Below are 25,906 nucleotides of genomic sequence, written 5' to 3'. Positions count from 1 at the left end.
ATCTTTCCTTTTTTATTAACTTTTTTTTTTTTTTTTGTCTTTTTAGGGCCACACCTGTGGCACATGGAGGATCCCTAGGCCTATGCCACAGCCACAGCAATGCCAGATCTGAGCCACATCTGTGGCCTACACCACAGCTCACGACAATGCCAGATCCTTAACCCACTGAGCAAGGCCAGGGATGGAACCTGAAACCTCATGGTTCCTAATCGGATTCGTTTCCACTGCACCAAGACGGGAACTCCCCCCTCCTTTTTTAGTTGACTTATTTTTAATTGAATTTTATAAACTAGGAATTCATTCACATGGTTCAAGATTCACGATACAGTACGGCATCCAGTGAAAAGCCTCCCTCCCCCACGCCCCCTCCCCCCTGTTACTGCTAATGTTTTCTGTAGCTTTGCAGGAGTATTTGATACATTTACTGGTAAATATGTGTAAATATGCATAAATGTACTTCATGCATATGCATATATAGCATGCATATGCATATTTCATACAAACAAGCACATATATTTAACTGTGTGCATACATATTATTCCTTTTCCTCTTAAAAAAAATACACATGGTAGAATATTGAACACACTCTCCCCTATTCCCCTTCACACCTTGGAGATCTTTCTCTGAAGGCCTGAAGAGTTCCCACATTCCTTTCCCAGGTCAGGGATTGAACCCACGCCGCTGCAGTGACCACACCGGATCCTTAACCTCTAGGCCACCAGGGAACTCCCCCTACATTCCTTTTTCATATCTGAACTGTCTTCCACTGTTGAGATGTGTCATTATTTATTTAATCTGTCTCCAGTGGCAGGACAGTGGCTTCCACTCTTGCACGCAGAAAAACCTGGCACATCTGTCCGCTCCCATAAGTGTGCTCAGGGATGCATTCCCAGCAGGGGGTCTGCTGGGATTTGAGCAGAAAGGACCAGGTTTTTCTCCTGTCAGTGATGGAGACGGTCATTACAGGGACCAGCAAGGAGAAGGGCGGACTTTGAGAATTACAGTCGCTTAGAATCATAGACCTTTAGGATGGAGCTGTCCCCGGGCTCACCTAAAAAGCCCCAAGAGGGAGTTTCCCTTGTGGCTCAGCAGAAACCAATCTGACAAGTGTCCATGAGGACACAGGTTCCATCCCTGGCCTTGTTCAGTGGGTTAAGGATCCAGTGTTGCCATGAGCTGTGGTGTAGGTTGCAGAGGAGGCTCGGATCCTGGGTTGCTGTGGCTGTGGCTGAGGCCAGAGGCTACAAATCTGATTTGCCCCCTAGCCTGGGAACCTCCATATGCCATGGGTGTGGCCCTAAAAAGACAATAAATGCATTTTTAAAAATAAAACAAATTAAAAGCACCAAGAGAAACAGAGACTCCGTCCTCCCCGCTACGCCCCCTAGACCCCTAGATAATCTCTGCAGCGCCCCTCCCACCCCCTGATATTTCTCAGCTCCCAGGCCCTCCCCAGAGCACCTGACGTTTCCCAGCTCCCCATCTGACTTGCCACCCTTGTGCCCCACGAAATAGGGTCCAAGGGGAGACAGGTCCAGGTGGCTGGGCTGAGATGATGGGGCTCCTTGACTTTTGGCTCCACTGATTCCTGCAGGGCCCTGGCGGAGCGCCTGGCCCGGGTAGGGCCCCCCGAAAGTGAGCCGGCCCGAGAAGCAGCTGCCAGCGCTCTGGACCGTGTGACCCGGCGCTGCCACCAAGTCCTGACCGACTTGCTGTTCCAGGAGCTGCAGGTGAGCGAGGCAGTGGGCCGGGGTGAGGTGATTCAGTGTTCAGGAAGCAGGCAGAGGTAGGGGGAAAGGCCATGTCTAGGCCTTTTGAGGGGACAAAGAGGTGGGGGGATATGGTCAAGTGGAGGACAGAGAGGCATCAGCCGAAGGCGCCTTGGGACTGGGTGGAGGCCCTCCCCACTGAGGTCCCTCAACCCCCTGCCCAGCCTCACCTAGACCCTGGAGGCTCGTTCAAGCGCCTCTGGGCTCCTGTGCATGCCCAGTTCAGAGGCAGGGGTGGGGCTGGTGGGCGTACTGGGGAAGGGAACTGAGAGGTGTGTGTGTCCCCAAGTGTAACGCATGTTCCATGCATGTTGTGCATCAGATCGTGTCCCCCTCATGGCTCCCAGCTCACTCGGGGCAAAAGCCAAAGTCCTCGCTGTGGCCCCCAAGGCCCTCATGGTCTGCCCTCTCCCTCTGTGACCTCATCTCCTCCCACTTTCCTCTTTGCTTATTCCACCCCAGTCACATCTGCCCCCTTGCTGTTCCGAACATGGCACACACACTTCAACCACAGTGCCTTTGCACCTGCTGTTCCCTCTGCCTGGATTACTCTTCCCTCCAGTAGCTGTGAGCCCCCTCTCTCACCCATTTCAAGTTTTTCTTGTCTTTTTTTTTTTTGCCATTTCTTGGGCTGCTCCCGAGGCATATGGAGGTTCCCAGGCTAGGGGAGCTGTAGCTGCCGGCCTACGCCAGAGCCACAGCAACGCAGGATCCGAGCCGTGTCTGTGACCTACACCACAGCTCACCACAACGCCGGATCCTTAACCCACTGAGCAAGGCCAGGGATCGAACCCGCCACCTCATGGTTCCTAGTCGGATTCGTTAACCACTGAGCAACAATGGGAACTCCTTACCCCCTTTCAAGTTTTGACTCAAATGTCACCTTCTCAGAAGGACCTCCCCTGACTGCTCTATTTAAAATAGAAGCCCCGGAGTTCCCTCCATATGCCGCAGGAGCAGCCCTAGAAAAGGCAAAAAGACAAAACAATAGCAACAACAATAAAGTAGAAGCCCCTAAGTGAGAAAAAGACTGTACATACATATATATGTATGACTGGGTCAATCTGCTGTACATCAGAAATTGGCAGAACATTGTAAATCAACTATAATTTAACAAATTAAAAAATAAAATAAAATAGCCCCTGGAGTTCTCTTACGGTGCAGCGATTAAGGATCTAGCATTGTCACTGTAGCAGCTTGGGTCGCTGCTGTGGCGCGGGTTCAATTGCTGGCCCAGCAACTTCTGCAGGCCACAGGGTGCAGCCAAAACAAATAGATAAAAGTCAACAAAATAAAAGAGAAGCCCCTGAGACTCCCGCATCCCCTCCCCCTCTGTTTGTCTCCAAAGCACTTATCACCACCTGCCATGTTATATCCTTTGCTTTTTTTTTTTTTTTTCCGTCTGTCTCCTCCCACTGGAATGTTAGTTTCTCAAGGGCAAGGATCTGTTGGAATGTTTCTAAAATAACTTATTATGGAAAATTTCAAACATACACAACAGTAGACAGAATGACCTCTTGTGGACCAGCTCCAGCAAGTATTAACTGCATCTCTGCCCCCTCCTCTCCTGCCCTGAGTTCTTTTCAAGCACATCTTTCACCTCCTATCGTCAGCCATCGACACGGCAGCCTGTATCTCTGGGAGATAAGGAACTCATCCTTTTTTAAACAAACATAACCACAATGCCGTTTTCTTTCTTTCTTTCTTTTTTTGCTTTTTAGGGCCACACCCTTGGCCTATGGAAGTTCCCAGGCTAGGGGTCGAATTGGAGCTGCAGCTGCCGGCCTACGTCACAGCCACAGCCATGCAGGATCTGCACCAGCATCTGTGACCTACCCCACAGTTCACAGCAATGCTGGATCCTTAGCCCACGGCATGGGGCTGGGGCTTGAACCTGCATCGTCATGGATACTCGTTGGGTTCATTACTGCTGTGCCATAAGGGGAACTCCCACAATGGCATTTTCATACCCGACAAATGGAACAAGAATTCCTTGATATCATCAAATAGCAGATCAGAATGCAGATTCCCCGAACCGCTTGCCATGATCAAGAGCTTGGCATTTGGTTTGTCTCATTTTGCTCTGTGTCCCCAAGCATTCTCTGATGTGTCCCCGGTGAGCCACCCAGGGCTGGGCCACAGGAAGGGTTCAGAGAGTGTTTGTTGAATGACTACATGGACCAGTATGGGAATTCAAGTAAGCAAGTGGGCAGGGGGTGGGGTGGGGATGATACAGTTTTTGTTGCAGCCCCGGCTGTACTGCTTTCAGGAAGGGGGACTCAGCCAACCGGCTTTCCTCTTGGGGTCTCTGTTTGCTCATCTGGAAAATGGGTCCAGGGATTTCCGGTTTCACAGATGGTTGTGAGGAAGGAAGGGGCTTGCAGCCAGAAAGTGCTTAGCTCGGGTCCCGGCCCTGGGGTATTGACCATCTTGATCTTCCGAAATGTACAGTCTTTATGGCAACAGTGACACATCCTGAGTCGAATGCTGTACCCAGAGCATCAGCTCATTTAATCTGCACCTGCTTTTTGACAAAAGCCCACAAGGCTCATTTTTGGAGGTTCAGAAAATGGGGGAGTTCCTGTCATGGCTCAGCCGTGACGAACCTGACTAGTATCCATGAGGACTTGGGTTTGATCCCTGGCCTCACTCAGGGGTTAAGGATCAGGCATTGCCGTGAGCTGTGGTGTAGGTTGCAGACCTGGCTCAGATCTGGCTGTGGCTGTGGCTGTGGTGTAGGCCGGCAGCTGCAGATAGGATTCAACCGCTATGCTGCGGGTATGGCCCTAAAAAGACAAAATAATAATAATGATAAAGTAAATTTAAAAAAGAAAATGGGGGGAGTTCCCGTCTTGGCGCAGTGGTTAACGAATCCGACTAGGAACCATGAGGTTGCGGGTTCAGTCCCTGCCCTTGCTCAGTGGGTTAACGATCCGGCGTTGCCATGAGCTGTGGTGTAGGTTGCAGACACGGCTCGGATCCCGCGTTGCTGTGGCTCTGGCATAGGCTGGTGGCTACAGCTCCGTTTCAACCCCTAGCCTGGGAACCTCCATATGCCGTGGGAGCGGCCCAAGAAATAGCAACAACAACAACAACAAAAGACAAAAAAAAAAAAAAAAAAAAAAGAAAGAAAAAAAAAAAAGAAAATGGGGCTACAGTGGGATGAGAGAGCAGGAAGGGGGTGCTGGGCCAATGGGACCCTCAGGGACCTTCAGACCCTCAACTCCAGAGGTGGCCAGGTGCCTCACCTTCCAGGAGTCCACTGGCTGTAGCATCTCCCCCACACTCCTCCCAGCCTCCCTCTCATGGACGGACCCACCGCGCATCCCACCTCCAGGATCCAGAGGCCTCCATTCCCCTCCCCCCACAGGTGGCCACTCACTACATCCTATGAATCTACCACCTGCATTCTCTCCCCCCCTCACCCCTCTCCCTTCCTTTCAGAGACCCCCGTTTCTGCCTCAGTCTTCCCCTCCCATCATCTCAGCAAAGCACAAAGCTGACCCTCTCCCTCTCCTGCTTAGGACCTGCCATGGCTCCCCAGTGCCCTCACCAGAAATCTGGAGCTTCTCACACAGCCCAGGAGCCCTGTGCGCTGGGCTCCGGTCCCCTGACTAGCACTGTCTCTCCACTGGGCAGTCATCAGGCACCCCCTCCCACTCTCCCATCCTTCGAAGGGCCCTAGCTTCATATAAAGCTCTGCTGTCTTTGTCTTGAAAGTCTTAATCATTTAACAAGGGTTTCCCATTTTCCTTGTTCATTGGGGGGTGAATTATCTAGATGGGCTTGCCAGCCACCCTGTCTATGGGGCTCTGTTTTCCCTTCTGGACTGTGAGCCCCAGGAAGGCAGGGCCGGGCTGTCTCGGTCACTGCTGGGTCCCCCAGCACCTCAGGGGCCCTGGTTCAGCTTGGAGCAGGGTTTGGGGAACACATGTTGACAAGGTAAGTGAAGAATGAGGGCGGAAGGGAGGCGAGCGTTAATGTCTCCCCACTGTCCCACCCAGCCGCACTTCAACAAGCTGATGCGCAGGAAGTGGCTGAACAGTTCGGAGGCCCTGGACGGCATCGTGGGCGCGCTGGGCGCTAAGGCCCTGGCCCTGCGCAGGATGCAGGACGAACCTTACCAGGTATGTATGGGGGAGGGGTGGGGGGGAGCCAGGCGGCGGGGGCGGGGGGGGGGAAGGGGGCGGAGCCAGAGCTCTCGGCAGGGAGAGACCCTTTCCAGGTGCGGTGGAGGGTGCCCGCAGGTACCGGGGTGTAGGGCGGGGTGCAGGCAGGATGGGGGCCTCTGCGAGGTGGAGCTCCGAGAAAGAGGAGGGGGCTGTGCTGGGGCATCTTTTAGGGGCAGGTAGGAGGGTGGTCGCAGGGTGATTAGCGTGGGGCGGGACAGGAGTCACCCGTCGGGAGGGCTGCTGCGGGTTGGGGATGGGGAGGGGTTCCCGTTGGGTGCCGGAGAGGGCACGGGCAGGTGGCTCACACCCCCTCGCATCTTCCCGGGTCCCCAGGCGCTGGTGGCCGAGCTGCACCGGCGGGCGCTGGTGGAGTACGTGCGGCCCCTGTTTCGCGGGCGCCTGCGCTGTGGCTCCGTGCGGACCCGCAGCCGCGTGACCGGGAGGCTCCGGGAGGACGCGGCGCAGCTGCAGAGGCTGTTCCGACGCCTGGTCAGTGTGGCCGGGGGGGGGGCGGGGGGGGGGCCTCCGAAACCGCGGAAAACCTTGGCTTCCGCGAATCCCCGGACTCGAAATCCCGGAGCGGGGGCTTAGAATTAGACCCTCGCCCAACTCTCCAGCCGATAGTAACTCTCTGATCTTGGCCGTCTGCGAGCAAAAAGTCTAGCTTTCTAGCGGTGAGAGTGTGCTCTGGGCGCAAACGAGGAGAAAGATGGTCCCTATGGTTTGCTGTGGGGATGAGATCAGTTACATTCCACTAAAAGGCCTGAGGACCTGGGGTCCTAAACATGAGCTATTATTCTGAGCGCAGAGAGAAGCAAAACGCAGCAGAAACTTAGAACCTGAGGTTCCCAAAGGCAAACATTTCAAATCACCAAATCTTACTTGTCATCAGCAGGACCGGACGGGTCTCTCTCAGCTGCTAATCCAAGAGTTTCTAGCCTGGCATCCTTGGAACTTTCTTTTCAATTCTTGTAGATTCACATGTAATTATGAGAGAACAGAGGGAGCTCGCTGGCATACCTTACAGTTTCCCCCATAGGAACATTTTGCCAGCTTGGGTTTTGAGGGGTGTCTCTGAGCCCCAAATTATCTGCAGAACTAGGCGTAGGTTATCCTGTGGATTTTTCTTCAAATGTCTAAAGGTCCCAGATTACTTCTGACCACAGGGTGCCCTCTGCCCGGCTTGAGGGAAGAAAAGCACCAGGAGAGGCGAGGACTTGGGGGGCTGTGGTTTGGAGGGCGTGGGTGTTGGCTGGGGCCAGAGTGTGACCCTAGGGTGCCTTTCCGCACAGGAGTCCCAGGCCTCGTGGCTGGACGCCGTGGTGCCCCGTTTGGCCGAAGTTCTACACCTGGAAGACACGCCCAGCATCCAGATGGAGGTGGGGATGCTGGTGCGGGATTACCCAGACATCAGGTGAGACCCCCACCCCCACGCCGGCCGGTCCCTTTCTACCCGCGCTGCCCCTCCCGCCGAGCCTTGGCATCCGTCCCTGCGTTTCCTGCCTCTTGGGCGAGGGAGGGAGGCGGCGAGCGTGTCTGACGGCCGTTTCCTGCTGGAACCAGGGCATTATTAATACGATTTCCCTCCTTCTCCTGCCGCCGCCGCCGTCGCTGCCGCCGCCGCCACCAGGCTCGCAAACAAACAAGCAGTCACAGGAAGCCCGGGGCAGGGGGGTCGCAGGGCCGCCCGGCGGCAGGAAGGGCCGGCCCAGCAGGGGGAGCCGCGGGGGACACGGGGACACACACGGGCACACGGGCGCACACGCACTGGGACAGTGGCAGGCGCGATTCAGCTGCTGATGGACCATGAACTTTCTCTGCAGTCCTCTCTGAGCCCCAGCGCCCTCCTCTGGTCCATGGGGACCATATTACTCTTTTCATAGGATTATTAAAGAACCATCCTTGTCAATTTCTATAGCATCACCGTGGTGACAGCAGAAACAATACCAATTCTTGCTTATTGAGGCCTTACCTCAGCATCCTATATACCCACTCTATAAGTAAGAGGTATTCTAAGAGGTTTTTTAGAATAAAAGCTCTTTTAGAACATATTCGTAATTAAAAGGCAGCACCACTCTAAGGACTTAGCACCAATGGAAGCCAGGCAGAAATCCCATAGCTTATCCAAAATGTCACAGTTAGTAAGCAGCAAAGCTGGGACTTGAACCCAGGCAGCAGGCTCTAAAGCTGGTACACCTGACCACCACACAGCACTGCCACTTGCTCATGGCTGGTGGCATTGGTGACAGTCCTACAGTGCTAGTGAGGCAGACAGACACTCATCTCCAGAGAGACAAACCTGCACAGGACCTGGGAGTGAGGCGTCAGCTGTGGGTGTAGGTTGAGGGCTTGGGGCTGAAGGTGAAGATTCTGGAACTGATTCAGGATGGATGGTGCTGGTTCTGAGGTGTGGGGCTCCTGTCCTTGGGAAAACACAGAACTCTGGAGTCCCACGGGGGCCGGGTCTCCACATTCCTGCTGGAATGGGGTTTCTGAACTTGAACCTGAAGCTCCGTTTGAAAGGTCTCAAACTGGGAGGAGGGGTTCCAAAGCGGAGTTTGGGGGCTGCGTTTTGGGGCTCAGGTGAGCTGCAAGGTTCTTGAGCCCCATTCTGGATGAATGCTTTGGACCTGTGGAGATTTTAAAGCTGGGATATAGGAAGGTGAAGACCCTGAGCTGGGTTGAACAAGATGGTAAAGACCCTAGAACTCTGAAATGAAAGTTCTGGAAATGAAGGTTGGATTCAGGATCTTGGGTTGACACATGATGTTGATTCTGGAGTTGAGTTTGGGCTCTGTGATCTGGAGCTGAGATTGGGGTGAATTCACAATGGCAAATCCATTGCGTTGGATTCAGGGGGAAGAACAGAGTTAGTTTTGAGCACAAAGTTTCTGGTGAGAGCGAAGGCCCCCAAGGTGAATTTTAGGTTCTGGAGTACAGTTTTGGTGGAGAACAATTCCAGGAATGGGTTAGAGGTGAGGTGAGTGTTCCAAGGTCCAAGCTGGAGGAGGGCTCTGAAACTACAAGTGCTGGAGAAGGTTCTAGACCTGCCTCCAGGCCAGGTTCGGGTTACGATGGGGACGCAGGTGAGCACTTCCAGGCTAGATTTGCGTGATGATGTGGGGCCATTTGAGATGCAAGTGAAGTTAAGGGTGCTGGCGAGTCCAGAGCTTAAACAGGCGGATGGGTACCAGACTGGAAATGCAGGAGCTGCCTGAGCTAAGTTGGGGGTGAAGATGGAAGGTTAGTTTTGATCAGAAGCTGAGATGGGGTGGGTTGGGTTCGGAGGAGAGCGTTCTGGAATCCTGCGAGGAGGAGGATTTGGAAATGGTTGGGAGGGAATTCTGGAGGGGGGTTGGCGGGAGGGGTGGGGTCTGGGAGGGGGGCTGCTATGGAGGAGGAATCTGGAGGCAGCAAAGGGGCTCCAGAGCTGAGCAGGGTCTGGAACAGACAGTCCGGTGCGGCCCACAGGTGGGCTGGGAGCTCATCGAGCAGAGAACCCCATGCCCCTGTCTGTCCCCTCCTCTATCCCAGGCGGAAGCACGTGGCAGCCCTCCTGGACATGCGGGGCCTCCGCCGCACCGCCGCCCGCCATGAGATCCTGGCGGTGGCCCGGGACCTGGAACTGTCGGAGGGGGGCAGCTTGTCACGCCCTCGGGACCGTGCCTTCTTCGCAGACATCCCTGTGCCCCGGCCGCCCTTCTGCCTCAGCCTCCCTCTCTTCTTGGGCCGCCTCCCCCTGTCCCGGCTGGCCTGCCTGCCCTGGCCTCGGCCCCCGTCTCCATCCCGGGCCCGGGCCCAACGCTGAGACTCTCCAGCCCCGCCTCGGTGTCCCCCACTCTCTGCTGCTGCTGACCCACCATCCTCCAGACCGCCTGCTGGGGCCCGCAGACCCCTGGGCTGGAAAGATCCTTAGAGGACGCCTCCCCTACCCCCAAACCTCTAGAAGAGAAACAGACCAGAAGGCATAAAGACTTTCCCAAGGCCACGAAGCTTGTTCCCAGCACCACCTCCCCAGCCTAGTGTGCGGTGGGTGGTGTTCTGGAAGGCTCTGCAGAAATATCCCAGCCCCCCCTTTCCCCTCACCTCAAGGTCTGGCCTCCATCCAGTGTATTAAGGAACGTGTGATACTTAGAATAAAGAGGTTTCTATTTAACACAAGGAAGGGCTGAGTCCCCAGTGTATGGGGGGGAGGAAGGACCGAGGGCAGGGCCCAGGGCCAAGGGCTTCTCACACGCCCAAGGCCGGGCCAGGGTCCAACTCTTGGGCAGGGCAGTGGACGCTGCGGGCCGCCCCGTTCGCACCACGTCCCCAAGGCTGCGTGACTGCAGGGCAGGCCCTTGGCCTCTCAGAGCCAGGGTCCCGCCATCTGTCAGTCCCAGAGTGCCTTGTCCCTGGGCCTGGTGGCTCCGCCTTGCCTTGGCATGGCCCCCCTCCCCCCTCCTTAGCCGGGAAGCTGTATCTCAGGAGGAAGGAGGTTGGGGGCAGGGCTGGCGGCATCCAGGGCGCCCTCCTGGGTTGACGCAGGAAAGTCTCAGGGTGGGAAAAATTCCAGCCTCTCACCCCCAGCCCCACCGGATCCTGGTCCCCACGGAGATCTAGAGGTCACCTCCTCGCTGACCTCTGCCCCTCCGGCCCAGCTGGACAGCCCATGATGGATGCTTCCTGGCCTGCCTTTTTTTTTTTTTTTTTTTCTGAGAAGTCGGAAGGAGGAGGCCATCAGGGGTCAGCCTGGAGGCTGGGGTTGGAACCTCACGCACACTTGAACCCACGTTTGAAGCTGGGGACTCTTGGAGTTCCAGGGCTGTGTGATACCAGGCAGGAAGCTGACCCTCTCTGGGCTGTGGTTCCTGTTCTTCTCCGAGGAATTGCTGAATCTCTCTTTGCCCAGGACAAGGTGAGCTGTCCAGAGGGTACACGTTCCTCACTTCATGTCCTGAAATGACACGTCCAATGTCAGTGATAAACAGGGAGAAGTTGAGGAATTAACAGGTGGCAGTTTATAGACATTTAATTAAAGAACTATTTCCTGGGAATTCCTGTCATGGCTCAGAAGAAACAAATCCAACTAGGAACCATGAGGTCGCAGGTTCGATCCCTGGCCTCACTCAGTGGGTTAAGGATCCGGTGTTGCTGTAACTGTGGTGTAGGCTGGCAGCTACAGCTCCAATTAGACCCCTATCCTGGGAGCCTCCATATGCCACTCTAAAAAAAGAAAAAAAAAAAAAAAACCCAAACCAAACAAAAATAAACAAACAAAAAGGAAGTGTTTCTCTCAGTATGGCAGTGTTCCTTTCAGATTTTGGTGCCCCACTTAAAAACAGCTGTAATTTTTTGTTTTTTTTATCTTTTCTTCTTGGCTGTGCCCACAGCATGCATAAATAAGTTCCCGGGCCGAGGATCGAACCTGTGCCACAGCAGTGACAACAACGTCGGGTCCTTAACCTGCTGTGCCACCAGGGAACTCCAAAAGCAGCTGTTTTGAAATATAATTTAGAAGTTCCCGTTGTGGCTCAGCAGTAACAAACCTGACTAGTATCCATGAGGACTCGGGGTTGATCCCTGGTCTTGCTCAGTGGGTTAAGGATCCAGTATTGCCATGAGCTGGGGTGTAGGTCGCAAACGTGGCTCGGATCTGGCATTGCTGTGGCTGTGGCGTAGGCCTGTGCCTGCAGTTCTCATTTGACCCCTAGCCTAGGAACTTCTGTATGCCTCGGGTGCAGCCCTAAAAAAACAAAACAACACAAAACAAAACAAAAAGAAAAGAAAAGAAATGTCATTCACACACCAGACAATTCATCCGTGTAAGGTGCAAAATTCGCTACCATCACCACTGCAGACAATGTAAAAAATTTTTCATCATCCCCCAAAGAAATCCTGCACCCCTTAGCCGCCTACCCAACCCCTCTCTTCCCCTTAGGCCCTGGTGACCATTAGTCTACTTTTTGTCTCTGTAAATTTGCCCTTTCTGGACATTTCACATAAATGAGATCATAGAACATGTGGTCTGGTGTGTGTTGTGTGTGAAGAACACAGTTTGAGATCCGCCCTTCTCTACCCACTTCTCCACACCCCCCGGGGCCCCCTCTTGTTTTCTGCTTCAATGAGTCTTTTATTAGGATTATTATTTTTGCTTTTTAGGGCTGCACCTGCGGCATATGGAGGTTCCCAGGTGAGGGGTCCAATCGGAGCTACAGCTGCCGGCCTACACCACAGCTACAGCCACGTGGGATCCCAGCCACGTCTGCAACCGACACGCCAGATCCTTAACCCACTGAGCGAGGCCAGGGATCGAACCCCCATCCTCATGGATGCCAGTGAGGTTTGTTACTGCTGAGTCACAATAGGAACTCCTATTATTTTTTTTAATTGAAGTAGAGTTGACATACACGTTGTGTTAGCTGCTGGTGTGCAGCATAGCAATTCAGTTTTACATATATGGACATTTTCTGTTTCATATGCTTTTCCATTATGGTTTCTTTTCTTTTCTTTTCTTTCTTTTTTTTTTTTTTGTCTTTTTGCCTTTTCTAGGGCTGCTCCTGTGGCATATAGAGGTTCCCAGGCTAAGGGTCCAATTGGAGCTGTGGCCACCGGCCTATGCCACAGCCACAGCAACACGGGATCCAAGCCGAGTCTTCGACCTACACCACAGCTCACGGCAACACCAGATCCTTAACCCACTGAGCAAGGGCAGGGATCAAACCCGAAACCTCATGGTTCCTGGTCAGATTCATTAACCACTGCGCCACGACGGGAACTCCCTCCATTATGTTTCTTACGGGATATTGAATAAGTTCCCTGAGCTGTACAGTAGGACCTTGTTGTTTATTTATTTTATATATAGTAGTTTGAATCTGCTAATCCCAAACTCCTAATTTATCCCTCCCTCCCCCCATGAGTCTGAGTATTTTAAATATATCATTTAAGTGGAATCATGCAGAACTTGTCCTTGTGTGACTGGCTTATTACACATAATGGCTCCCAGGTCAATCCATGTTGTCAAAAATGGAAGGATTCCCTTCTTTTTATCTTATTTTATTTTGTATCTTTTTAGGGCCACACCCGCAGCTTATGGAGGTTCCCAGGCTAGGGGTCTAATCAGAGCTGTGGCCGCCAGCCTACACTACAGCCACAGCAATGCCAGATCCGAGCCTCGTGTGCGACCTACACCACAGCTCTCGGCAACCCCAGATCCTTAACCCACTGAGCAAGGCCAGGGATAAAACCTGCAACCTCATGGTTCCTAGTCAGATTCGTTTCTGCTGAGCCACAACAGGAACTCCAGATTCCCTTCTTTTTAAAGGCTAAATATGGGGTTCCTGCCGTGGCTCAGTGGTTAACGAATCCAATTAGGAACCCTGAGGTTGCGGGTTCAATCCCTGGCCTTGCTCAGTGGGTGAAGGATCCGGCGTTGCTGTGAGCTGTGGTGTAGGTCACAGACGTGGCTTGGATCCCACATTGCTGTGGCTCTGGTGTAGGCTGGTGGCTACAGCTCCGATTACGCCCCTAGCCTGGGAACCTCCATATGCCACTGGAGCGGCCCCAGAAATGGCAAAAAGGCAAAAATAAATAAATAAATAAATAAATAAATAAAGGCTAAATAATATTCTGCTGTTTGGCTATACTTCTTTTTCTTTTTTCTTTTTCTGCACCCCAGGCATATGGACGTTCCCAGCCCAGGGGTGGAATCCGAGCCACAGCTGCGACTGATGCCACAGCTGCAGGATGCTGGATCCTTAACCCACTGCATCCCAGCAAGATCTCCTCTATCGCTTTTTCTTTCCACAGTCACCTGTGCCTGCACATTTGGGTTGTTTCCACGTTTGGCGACTGGGACTAAATAAGCGATCTTTGGGGTCTGTCTTCTTTCACCTGAGACGGTCATCATGTTGTAGCTCATGACACGACGTCATTTCTTTTATCGTCAGATAACATTCCACTGTATGGATGCACCACATTTCCTGTATCCATGTGTCTGCTGATGGACATTTAGGCTGTTTCTACTTTTGGAATATGAATATGGTAGCCCACTTTTTTCTAAGATAGTAAATATTTTCTTGGTTCCCTAGAAACTCTGACCTTACCCTGAGCCTCAGTTTCCACTTTTGTCAAATGGGAGAAAGGGTCCAAACAGTTGCATTAATTTAGCACCTACTGCATGCCAAATGCCATGCTCCCAAGGATTCACTCAACAAACTTGAAGATTTGGAAACAGAGGCAGGATGCAAATAAAGTCACCATCCAACGAGTTCCAGGGAAAGGACCCCACGTCTTACAAGAGGCCCTCCTCCAAGCGAGTGAGTGGGTTGGGGGCTCAGCCAGGGGCTTGTGTGTGATGCACTTGGCCCAGATCCTGACCCATGGAAAGCACTTGGAAAATATTAACCAGATTCTGGCAGAGGTGAGTTCTGGCTGGGGGACTGGGGCAGGGTGGCAGCTGTTTATTGGGTACAAGTTCTGTGTAAGGGGCTCCCTGAGTGTATCTTTTTCTTTTTTCTTTTTTAGGGCCACACCCGCAGCATATGGAAGTTCCCAGCCTAGGGGTCTAATCGGAGCTGCAGGTGCCAGCCTACAGCAACATGGGATCTGAGTCGAGTTTGTGACCTACACCACAGCTCACAGCAACGCTGGATCCTTTAACCCACTGAGCAATGCCAGGGATCGAACCCACAACCTCATGGATACTAGTTGGGTTCTTAACCCACTGAGCCACAAGGGGAACTCCCCCGAGTATATCTTAAATGCATAGCATCTCATGGCACCTTTGCCCTGGCCCTGGGAAAAGGAACTGTTTCTCTCTCAGGCAGGAAGCATGCTCAGAAGCTCAAGGCAGAATGTTAGAAGCAGTGGCCGGGATTTGAACCCAATCGGATGGACTCCACTGTCTGCAGGCCCCCATGCTGTGTGCTAGGCCGAGCACATGCCCAACTCACTGTACCCCAGGCCTCACTGCCTGGTCTAAGACAGCCTCCCCATCACCCCTGGGACATGGATGGTGTGACTGTTCCTGGTGCACTGATGAGGTCCCCAAGGCTCTGACGGTCACTCTGGTCACACAGCCAGGAAATGGGACGAAAGAGACAAAGCCAGATGGAGAGGGGACTATCCCTATGTGCCACGGCCGTGGTCCAGGCGAGAGGGAGGCCAAGAGCCTCCAGATGGCTCTTCCCTCTGCTTGATTCAACTGGGATCAAAATGTGAAACCGGGAGTTCCCGTTGTGGTTCAGCGGGTTAAGAACAAGACTAGTATCCATGAGGATGTGGGTTTGATCCCTGGCCTTGCTCAGTGGGTTAAGGATCTGACATTGCCACAAGCTGTGGCATAGGTCCCAGATGTGGCTCGGATCTGATGTTGCTGGGAGTTCCCATTGTGGCTCAGTGAGTTAAGAACCGGACTAGTCTCTGTGAAGATGCAGGTTCAATACCTGGTCTCGCTCACTGGGTTAAGGATCTGGTGTTGCTGTGAGCTATGATGGAGGTCTCAGATGGGGTTCAAATCTGGTGTTGCTCTGGCAGTATCTGCAGTTCTAATGCAACTCCTAGCCTGGGAACTTCCATATGCCATGGTGTGGCCGTAAAAAGAAAAAAAGAAAAGAAAAGAAATTAAACATAGAACTACCAGATGATCCCACTATTCCACTTCTGGATATATACCCAAAATAACTGATCTCAGGGACTCAAACAGATATTGGTACACACACGTTCATAGCAGCATTATTCAGTGGCCAAAAGGGAGAAGCAACCCAACACTGACAGGATGGATAAACAAAGTGGTACATCCATACAGTGGAATATTATTCAGCCTTAAAAAAGGAAAGAGATTCTGACACGTGCTGCAAGATGGATGAACCTGGAAAACATTATGCTAAGTGAGATAAGCAAGTCACAAAAGGACAAATACTATGTGGTTCTCCTAATCTGAAGTCTGAACAGTCAAATTCACAGCAACAGAGCACAGAACAGTGGTTGTTGAGAGGCTGGGGCAGGAGGGAATAGGGAGTTGTTGTTTAACGGGCACAGAATTTCAGTTTGGGATGATGTAAACATTCCGAATGTGCTGTTTTATTTATTTTATTTTATTTATTTATTTATTTATTTGTCTTTGGCATGTCTGAAGTTTTTTATTTTTTATTTACTTACTTATTTTTAGTACTCAATGCATTTACTACATTTATGTTTGTACAATGATCATCGTAATTCAATTTTATGGGATTTCCATCTCACACCCCCAGCGCATCCCCCCACCCCGGGAACTGTCTCGTTTGGAAACCATGAGTTTTTCAAAGTCTGTGAGTCAGTATCTGTTCTGCAAAGAAGTTCATTGTGTCCTGTTTTTAAATTCCACATGTCAGTGATAGCATTTGATGCTGGTGTCTCATCATCTGACTGACTTCACTTAGCATGGTAATTTCTAGGTCCATCCATGTTGCTAAAAATGCTGGTATTTCGTTCCTTTTAGTGCTGAGGAATATTCCATTGTGTATATGTACATCTTCCTGATCCACTCCTCTGTCGATGGACATTGAGGTTGTTTCCATGTCTTGGCCGTTGCAAATAGAGCTGCAGTGAGCATCGAAGGACGTGTGTCTGGAGATGTTCTGTATGTGCTTAATGTCACTGAATCGTGCACTTAAAAATGGCAAAGATGGTCTATTTTGTCTTATGTATATAGTTTTTAAAACTTTGAAAACTTTAAGAAACTGAAGGTGCCAAAAGGGATTTTTGACATTCCAAAGCTTTAAGAAGATATCACTAGCAGACATGCACAACAGGAAATGCTACAGAAAGCCCTTCAGACAAAAGGAAAAAAGACACCTTCCTCTGGATCAACAAATAAGAATGAAGAGCAGCAGGAATGGTAACTATGTAGGTTCAAATACACACTGGTTTTGGTTTTTTGGCAGCACCTACAGCATGTGGAAGTTCCCAGGCCAGGGATCAAACCCCCATTAAAGCAGCGACTAGAGCTGCTGCAGTGACAATGCTGGATCCTTAACCTGCTACGCCACAAGGGAACTCCCAAACGGAAAAGAAAATTGATTATTGAAGCAAAAGTCCTTCCAAGGTGTTGTGGAGTGTATAACACATGAACAAGTAAAATGTGTGGCAGCAGCGCAAATGGCAGGAGGGGGAACATGCAAATGTGCTCTTACAATACTTGGCCTATTCTTACACCGTATGTGAATTAGGAGTAGGGCAGGTTACAGTTACAACAAACGCTAGAGCAAACACTAAAATAATAAAACAAAGAGCCAATAAACCTACGAAGAGAAAATGGAATCATCAAGAAATACTCAATTAATCCAAAAGAAGGGTTTTGTTTGTGTTTTGCTTTTTAGGGCTGCACCTGCAGCTTATGGACGTTCCCAGGCTAGGAGTCAAATCAGAACTGCAGCTGCCAGCCATAGGTTACAGTTAAAACAAACTCTAAAGCAAACGCTGAAATAACAAAGAACCAATAAACCTACAAAGAAGACAAAATGGACTTATCAGGAAATACTCGGAATTCCCATCCTGGCTCAGTGGTTAACAAACCTGACTAGTATCCTGAGGACTCGGGTTTGACCCCTGGCCTTGCTCAGTGGGTTAAGGGTCTGGCATTGCTGTGAGCTGTGGTGTAGATCGCAGATGTGGCTCAGATCTAGCGTTGCTGTAGTTGTGGTGTAGGGCAACAGCTACAGCTCTGATTTGACCCCTAGCCTGGGAACCTCCATATGCCGCAGGTACAGCCCTAAAAAGCAAAAAAAAAAAACAAAAAACAAAAAAAACCCACCAAAAAACAAAACAATTAATCCAAAATAAAGTTTTTTTTGGTTTGTGTTTTTGCTTTTTAGGGCTGCACCTGCGGCATAAGGAAGTTCCCAGGCTTGGGGTCGAATCAGAACTGCAGCTGCCAGTCTACACCCCAGCCACAGCAATACCAGATCTGAGCCACCTTTGAGACCTACACCACAGCTCTCGACAATGACAGATCGTTAACCCACTGAGTGAGGCCAGGGATCAAACCCTCACCATCATGGATACTAGTCAGGTTCTTAACCTGCTGAGCCACAATGGGAACTCTAAGAAATACAGGGTTTTTAAAATTTTTTTTTTGCTTTTTAGGGCCCCACCCATGGCATATGGAGGTTCCCAGGATAGGGGTCAAATCGGAGGTACATCTGCCAACCTACACTACAGCCATGGCAATGCCCGATCCTTAACCCATTGATCGAGGCCAGGGATTGAAGCTGCAACCTCATGGTTACTAGTAGGATTCATTTTTGCTGCTCCACAACAGGAACTCCCAGAAATTCAGTTTTTAAAGAATTGGTTCTTTGAAAAGCTTCATAAAATTGATAAAAATCCTCACTAGATAAAATCAAGGAAATAAATGGAAAAAATTCCTGAATTCAGAATGAAAGAAGGGACATCACTGCATTTCCTAAAGAGACTAAAATAATTTTAAAAAGAGCATTTCGGGGAGTTCCCATTGTGGCTCAGTGGGTTAAGGATCCAGTCTTGATGTGAACTGTGGTGTAGACCAAAGACTGGCTCGGATCCCGCGTTGCTGTGGCTGTGGTCTAGGCTGGTGGCTATAGCTCCAATTGGACCCCTAGCCTGGGAACCTCCATATGCCACAGGTGCAGCCCTAAAAAAGACTGATAAATAACTAAATAAATATAAAATGGTACCTCACTTTGGAAAACAGGTAGATGGTGTCCTGACTAGTTGGATCTACATTTCCCTATGATTCAGAATTCTCTTGGGTATTTATCCAAAAGAAAATTAAATATATATATATATGTATATAATTAAGACTTTACACAAATGTTCATAGAAGATTTGTTCATAAAATTAAAAAATTGGAAATAACCCAAATGCTCATTAATATGTGAGTTGAAACAAATTGCAGTATATCCATACACAGGAAAGTACCATTCATCAATAAAAAGGAATAGGACACCTCCATGCAACATCATGCATGAGGGAGTTCCCACTGTGGCGGAGTGCAAATGAATCTGACTTAGTATCCATGAGGTTGCAGGTTCAATCCCTGGCCTCGCTCAGTTGGTTAAGGGTCAGGCGTCGCTGTGAGCTGTAGTGTAGGTTGCAGACGTGGCTTGGATCCTGCATCACTGTGGCTGTGGCTGTGGTGTAGGACAGCAGCTGCAGCCCTTATCTAACCCCTAGCCTAGGAACTTCCATATGCCGTGAGTGCAGCCCTAGAATGCCAAAGAAGAGAAAGCATGAATCTAAAACCATTATGCTGAAAGAAAGAAGCCAGCTCCCAAAGTGTACAGGTGACGTTATTTCATTTATATGAAATTCTAGCATGGGCAAAGCTAATCAGTCATAATCTAAATCAGATTTGTGACGGCCTGGAGGAGCTAAGGAAGACTGGCTGGAAAGAGGCACAAAAGAACTTCGTAACATATATGCTCTGTACCTTGATTTGTATGGAGATTACGGAAGTTTTTCAGCACTCAAAGAACCACGCATGTGCAGTGTGAGCATTTTTATTACAGGCATATTATACTTCCACAATGTTGACTTTATTTTTTAAGAGCTGAATCTGTGGCATATAGAAGTTCCCAGGCTTTAAAAAAGAAAAGATTATTCAATATTAGCTTTTGTGTGTGTGTGTCTTTTTAGGGTCACACCTGCAGCATACGGAATTTTCCAAGCTAGGAGTTGAATCCGAGCTACAGCAGCTGGCCTACACCACAGCTCACAGCAATGCCGGTTCCTTTACGCTCCGAGCGGGGCCAGGGATCGAACCCATAATCTTACGCATACTAGTCGAGTTCGCTACCACTGAGCCACAATGGGAACTCCCATCATGACCTCATCTTAACCAATTACATCTGCAACAATATGATTGCCAAACCAGATCATGTGCTTTTGGTACTGGGGATTCGGGCGCCACATTTTTTTGTGGGGAAGACACCATTCAACCCTTAACAGATGCCAAAAGACAATGGAATGACGTTTAAAGCACCGAAAAGAAAATATAACTTGTTAACCTAGAATTCTATATGGTGGGAGCAACCTTTAAACATGAAGGTGCATGAAAGGAAAAATAGGTTAAGTTGGACTTAAAAATTGAAAGTCAAATGACAACTCACAGAATGAAAGGAAATATTTGCAAAGCATAGATCTGATGGGACATGCATCTAGAATATATAAAGAATTCGTTAAAAAAAAAAAAAGAATTTGTTCAATTCCCATAATGAAAAGACAACCAGGAGTTCCCGTCATGGCTCAGTGGTTAACGAATCCGACTAAGGACCATGAGGTTGCGGGTTCGATCCCTGGCCTTGCTCAGTGGGTTAAAGATCTGGCGATGCTGTGAGCTGTGGTACGGGTCACAGACACAGCTCAGATCCCGCGTTGCTGTGGCTGCGGTGTAGGCCAGCAGCTGTAGCTCCGATTCGACCCCTAGCCTGGGAAGTTCCATATGCCGAGGCAGCAGCCTAAGACATGTCAAAAAGACAAATAATAATAATAATGATAAAATTAAAAAATGAAAATAAAAAGACAACCCCAATTTTTTTTTTCCTTTGCTTTTTTAGGGCTGGACCTGAGGCACATGGAGGTTCCTAGGCTAGGGGTGAAATCGGAACTGCAGCTGCCGGCCTACACCACAGCCACAGCAACGCCAGATCCAAGTCCTGTCTGTGACCTACCCCACAGCTCAGGGCAATGCCGGATCCTTAACTCACTGAGCGAGGCCAGGGATCAAACCCGAGTCCTCACAGATACTAATCAGGTTCGTTACAGCTGAGCCTCCGGGGGAACTCCTAGACAACCCAATTTTAAAATGGGAAAATGATCTGAGTAGAAATGTATCAAGTGTCCAATTCCAAGTGTCCAACAAGCGCATGAAAAGACACTCAAGATCATTAGTCACTAGGAACATGCAGGCCAAACCTACAGCGAGGGAGTTCCCTCCATGGCTCAGCGGTTAACAAACGCGACTAGGATCCATGACAATGCAGGTTCAATCCCTGGCCTTGCTCCATGGGTTAAGCATCTGGCATTGCTGTGCCTGTGGTGTAGGCCAGCAGCTGCAGCTGCAATTCGACCCCTAGCCTGGGAACCTCTAATGCTGCAGGTGTGGCCCTAAAAAGCAGACCAGAAAACCAAACACGCCCCCCCAAAAAAACCCAGTGAGATACCTCTTTAACTCACTATCGTGGCTGCAATAAAAAGGACAAATAATAAGTGTTGGCAAGGATGTCGAGAATTTTGAACTATCCTACAGCCAATCCTTAATTCCTAACCCACAGAAACAGATAACCAATGACTGCTGTTGGGTTTTTTTTGCTGTTATTGTTGTTTTCCTTTTTTGGCTGCACCCCTGGCACATGTCAGTTCCCAGGCCAGGGACGGAATCTGAGTCACATCTTGGACCCATGCCACAGCTGCAGCAATGCTTTTTTTGCTTTTTAGGGCCGCACCTGTGCATATGGTGGTTCCTAAGCTAGGGATCAAACAGGAGCTACAGCTGCTGGCCTACACCACAGCCACAGCAACATGGGATCTGAACCACGTCTTCAGCCTACACCACAGCTCATTGCAATGCCAGATCCTTAACCCAGTGACAGAGGCCGGGGATCGAACTGCCCCAACCTCACGGTTCCTAGGATTCGTTTCCGCTGGGAACTCCCGCAATGCCGGATCTTTAACCCGATGCACCATGTGGAAACTGAACTGGCAATGCCACAGAGATGAACTGGACCGTTAACCCATTGCACCACATCAGAAACTCCTGGGTTTTTTTTTTCTTTCTTTCTTTTTTAATCTTTTTGCCTTTTTCTTGAGCCACTCCCTCGGCATATGGAGGTTCCCAGGCTAGGGGTCTAATTGGAGCTGTAGCCGCTGGCCTACACCACAGCCACAGCCACGCAGGATCCAAGCCGAGTCTGTGACCCATACCCCAGCTCACAGCAACGCTGGATCCTTAACCCACTGAGCAAGGCCAGGGATTGAACATGGTTCCTAGTCGGATTGTTAACCACTGTGCCACAACGGGAGCTCCCCAAAGTAGATTTTAGGTAGAAGTATCCCTACCTAAAGAGTGAAAAGGGACATTTCGTGATTTTAAATGGATTAATTAGAAACACATAACAATCCTAAACTTGCAAGTCCCTAAGACATAGCTACACAAGCAAAAGCATCAGTTAACAGAACTAAAAGGAGAGGTAGACAAAGCCACAATCAGAGCCGAAAACTGCAAGATGCTTCACGCAATGATTCACAGAATGAGCAACAAATATATCAGAAACAATACAGATCCATACATAAAATTCATCAACTTGAACTGACACCCACAGAACACTACAACCAACAATGGCAGAATATACATTCTTTTCAAGTGTATATGGCTCTTTTATTTATTTTATTTTATTTTTAGGGCTGCACCTGTGGCATATGGAGGGTCCCAGGCTGGGGCTGAAGCAGAGCTGTAGCCGCCAGCCTACACCACAGCCATCGCAACATGGGATCCGAGCAGAGTCTGTGACCTACACCACAGCCCATGACAATGCCGGATCCTTAACCCTCTGAGCGAGGCCAGGGATCAAACCTGCATCCTCATGGACCCTAATCGGGTTCATTTAACTGCTGAGCCCTGATGGGAACTCCCACATGGCCCTTTTATGTCACTGCTGTTTTTCCAGCTTTACCTGCCTGGAGCTTGGAAGCTGCCACTCCATCTTAACAAGTCAAAAGCTGAGCAGATAGAAAAATCAACAGCCCTGCTAGGATGCTTAAGAGAGGTAAGGACACAGGGCAGATGACTGCTCCCAAGATTGGAGAGACTGAAGAGTGAAAACAGAATAAAAATTTACCAGAGCAGAGGTTCATGAGCAGAACCTGCAGCGGGAACCAGCGCCAGGGGAGGAAAACCCGAGCTGTGATCCAGGACGTGCTGGAGGCTCAGTGTGGGCACCTCTGAGCATTAAAAACACCAGGGGGACCCAGTTACTGGAGGGCCTCCACAATTTTGTGCGCGGGACCTCCAGGAGCTGAAGCTCGTTCCCACATCAAATACTTGAGGAAAATGCCCCCCTGCTTTTGGCCGGGGGAGGGGGAAAGAGGGCCGTTTTGAAACTCATCAGAGGTCTCTGTCCTTCCTAACAGGGCCCGTCCCAGGGAGACCTAGTTAACCCGAGCCTCACTGCCTGGGGAGGGGAGTACCCAATTTCCGCCCACACCAGTCCTGCTCTCCCACTTAAGAGGGAGAAGAAACTTCAAAACACCTGGGAAGCTCATAGTCTAGAGGCATAAACCCACTGAAAGACGGAGCCCAATCGCAGGTCTGCAGAATTCTTCTCTGCCCCTCCACCTCACCACCGCATTGCTAAATGCCTATCTAGTTCCTTTTGCCCAGCATATCACCTATGGATAATAATAATAATAATAAAAAAGGGAGTTCCTGTCGTGGCTAAGCGGTTAATGAATCTGACTAGGAACCATGAGGTTGAGGGTTCGATCCCTGGCCTCGCTCAGTGGGTTGAGGATCCGGCGTTGCCGTCAGCTGTGGTGTAGGTCGCAGACGCAGCTCAGATCCTGCATTGCTGTGGCTCTGGTGTAGGCCAGCAGCTACAGCTTTGATTAGACCCCTAGCCTGGGAACCTCCATACGCCGCAGGTGCGGCCCTATAAAGACAAAAAAAAAAAAGAAAAAAAAATTTTTTTTGAAAAAGAAGAGAAAAAAAAAGAAACCGCAGGAGAAGAGTGGAGTGAAATATTTAAAGTGTTGAGAGAAAGAATTCCGTGCAATTATCCTTCAAAAATGAAGGTGAAATAAGGACTTCCTGAAGCAAACCAAGATTGAGAGAATCTGTTTCTAATAGATCTCTTATGTTGTAATAATATTAATTATTTTTATTAATGTATATTATACTATATTAATATAGTATATTTATATTAATGTATATTAGTTATGTTAATCTACTATATTAATCTCAGCAGATTTCAAAGCAAGGAAAATTATCAGGGATAAAGAAGGGCATTATAGGAGTTTGCTGGTGACCTAGTGGTTAGAGGACCCAGCATTGTCACCATTGCAGCTTAGGTCACCACTGTGCTATGAGTTCAGTCACTGGCCCAGGAACTGCCACATGCGTGTGGTGGGTGCCGCCGAAAAAAAAAACAACAGGAAGAAGGAAGCACATTACAAAGTAGACCATAGAATATTCTGAGCTATAAATCAAGCCTTTTAAAATGTCAAGGGATGAAAGTCATGGGGTATATATTCTCCAATCACTTTTTCTTTTTTTGGTCTTTTGTCTTTTTATGGCCGCGCCTGGGGCATATGGAGGTTCCCAGGCTAGGGGTCTAATAGGAGGTACAGCTGCCGGCCTACCCCACAGCCAGAGCCACGCCGGATCCTTAACCCACTGAGCAAGGCCAGGGATCGAACCCACAACCTCACGGTTCCTAGTAGGATCCGTTTCCGATGCGCCATGACAGGAACTCCTCCAATCACTTGTGAATTAAATTCCAGCACTACAGTAGTGAGATAATTAGAATATTTCCATGTTTGGAAATTAAGGAACATACTTCTAAATAACCCATGAATCAAAGAAGAAATAAACATGGGAATAAAGAATTTCTTTTAACTGGATGACAGTAAAAATGCAACACAGCCAAACTTGTGGAGGCTGTAAACATGACGCTCACCTGCTGTACAGCCCAGGGAACTGCATCTAGTCACTACTGACCGAACGTGATGGAGGATAATGTGAAAAAAAGAATATATATAAATGTATGGCTGGGTCACTTTGCTGTACAGACAGAACATGTAAATCAGCTATAATAAAAAAATTTAAAACGAACATTATGTTTAGAGGGTGATATACAGTTGTTGGTTTTTTGTTTTTTGGGTTTTTTTTTTGTCTTTTTAGGGCCACACTCCTGGCATTTGGAGGTTCCCAGGCTAGGGGTCTAATCGGAGCTGTAGCTGCTGGCCTACACCAGAGCCACAGCAATGCGGAATCCTTAACCCACCGAGCGGGGCCAGGGATTGAACCCGCATCCTCATGGATACTAGTCAGATTCATTTCTGCTGAGCCACTACAGGAACTCCAAATGTACAGTTTTAATGCATTTGTCAGAAAAGTAAAATTTAAACATCAAATATCTAAGAAGGTAGAGAAAGAACAATTCAAAGTAGAGAATAATATAGATAAGAGCAGAAATCAACTACATGCGACTCTGAAAAAAAAAACAAACAACACGTGACTCTGGATTGGAACCCAGATAGGGAAAAAACATCACTAAAAAAGACATTATTGGAGTTCCCGCCGTGATGCAGCGGAAACGAATCTAACGAGCATCCATGAAGACTCGGGTTTGATCCCTGGCCTCACTCAGTGCATCAGCGACCAGTCGTTGCCGTGAGCTCTAGTGTAGGCCACAGACGCGGCTCGGATCCAGCATTGCTGTGGCTGTGGTGTAGGCCAGCAGCTGTAGCTCTGATTTGACCCCCAGCCTGGGAACCCAAATACGCCACAGGTGTGGCCCTAAAAAAAAAAAAAAAAGGCATATATCAGTGATAAATTTCCTAAGTGTCATCAAAGCATGGTTGTTATTAGGATAATGTGTCTTTGTCTGTAGAAATTACCTGCTAAAACATTTAGGAGTAAAGGATCATGATGTCTTAGTTGACTTTCAAACATTCACCCCCATCCCATCCCCAACATCACAAGTAGATGAGAGAGAAAGCAAATTAAGCCATATTCATGAGCAGTGACTCTAGAAGAACCATGTATAGATAGATACTAACCTTGTAACTTACATGGGTCTTTTCATTTTCAAAGTAGAACATTAAAAATAGCCTCACCTGTAATAGCTTCCTTTCTGTTCTTGAAGGGATCAAGCTTGATCCCAAGGTGAGGGCTCGCTCTTGCTGGGGAGATGGGTCTTCAGGTGTATTCCTGGAAGGGGTATGGCTAAGTATGAGAGAATATGCATC

The 25,906-nt window shown here is 49.4% G+C and overlaps 1 protein-coding gene and 1 long non-coding RNA gene across 3 annotated transcripts in view; one reads left to right on the top strand and one right to left on the bottom strand.

Annotated features, from left to right (window-relative positions):
* Positions 1–10,102, top strand: part of EXOC3L2 (exocyst complex component 3 like 2) — a 23,564-nt gene extending 13,462 nt beyond the window's left edge. The window contains exons 8-12 of the mRNA XM_021094538.2: positions 1,595–1,730; positions 5,774–5,896; positions 6,275–6,430; positions 7,234–7,355; positions 9,476–10,102. Of these exons, the coding sequence (XP_020950197.1) occupies positions 1,595–1,730; positions 5,774–5,896; positions 6,275–6,430; positions 7,234–7,355; positions 9,476–9,749 (811 nt within the window). The 3' untranslated portion in view covers positions 9,750–10,102. The remainder of the gene's footprint in view (positions 1–1,594; positions 1,731–5,773; positions 5,897–6,274; positions 6,431–7,233; positions 7,356–9,475) is intronic.
* LOC146402388 (uncharacterized) lies at positions 10,070–25,883 on the bottom strand. 2 transcript variants are annotated; one of them, XR_014806386.1, is made up of 2 exons: positions 25,775–25,868; positions 10,070–10,877 (listed from the first exon to the last, which is right to left on the bottom strand). It is a non-coding gene; the product is annotated as an uncharacterized LOC146402388 (long non-coding RNA). The 2 variants fall into 2 exon arrangements; XR_014806385.1 differs by lacking the exon at positions 10,070–10,877 and adding an exon at positions 25,016–25,454 and having other exon boundaries at positions 25,775–25,883.
* Positions 25,884–25,906: the final 23 nt, after the last annotated feature.

The sequence above is a fragment of the Sus scrofa genome, chromosome 6, assembly GCF_054392235.1.
Source record: "Sus scrofa isolate SSC_HxYL_T2T_F1_AM1 chromosome 6, Sscrofa_HxYL_maternal_Yorkshire_Landrace_v2.0, whole genome shotgun sequence".
Taxonomy (NCBI): domain Eukaryota; kingdom Metazoa; phylum Chordata; class Mammalia; order Artiodactyla; family Suidae; genus Sus; species Sus scrofa.
The sequence above is the reverse complement of the archived record's forward strand: the minus strand, read 5'-3'. Positions and strand labels throughout refer to the sequence as shown.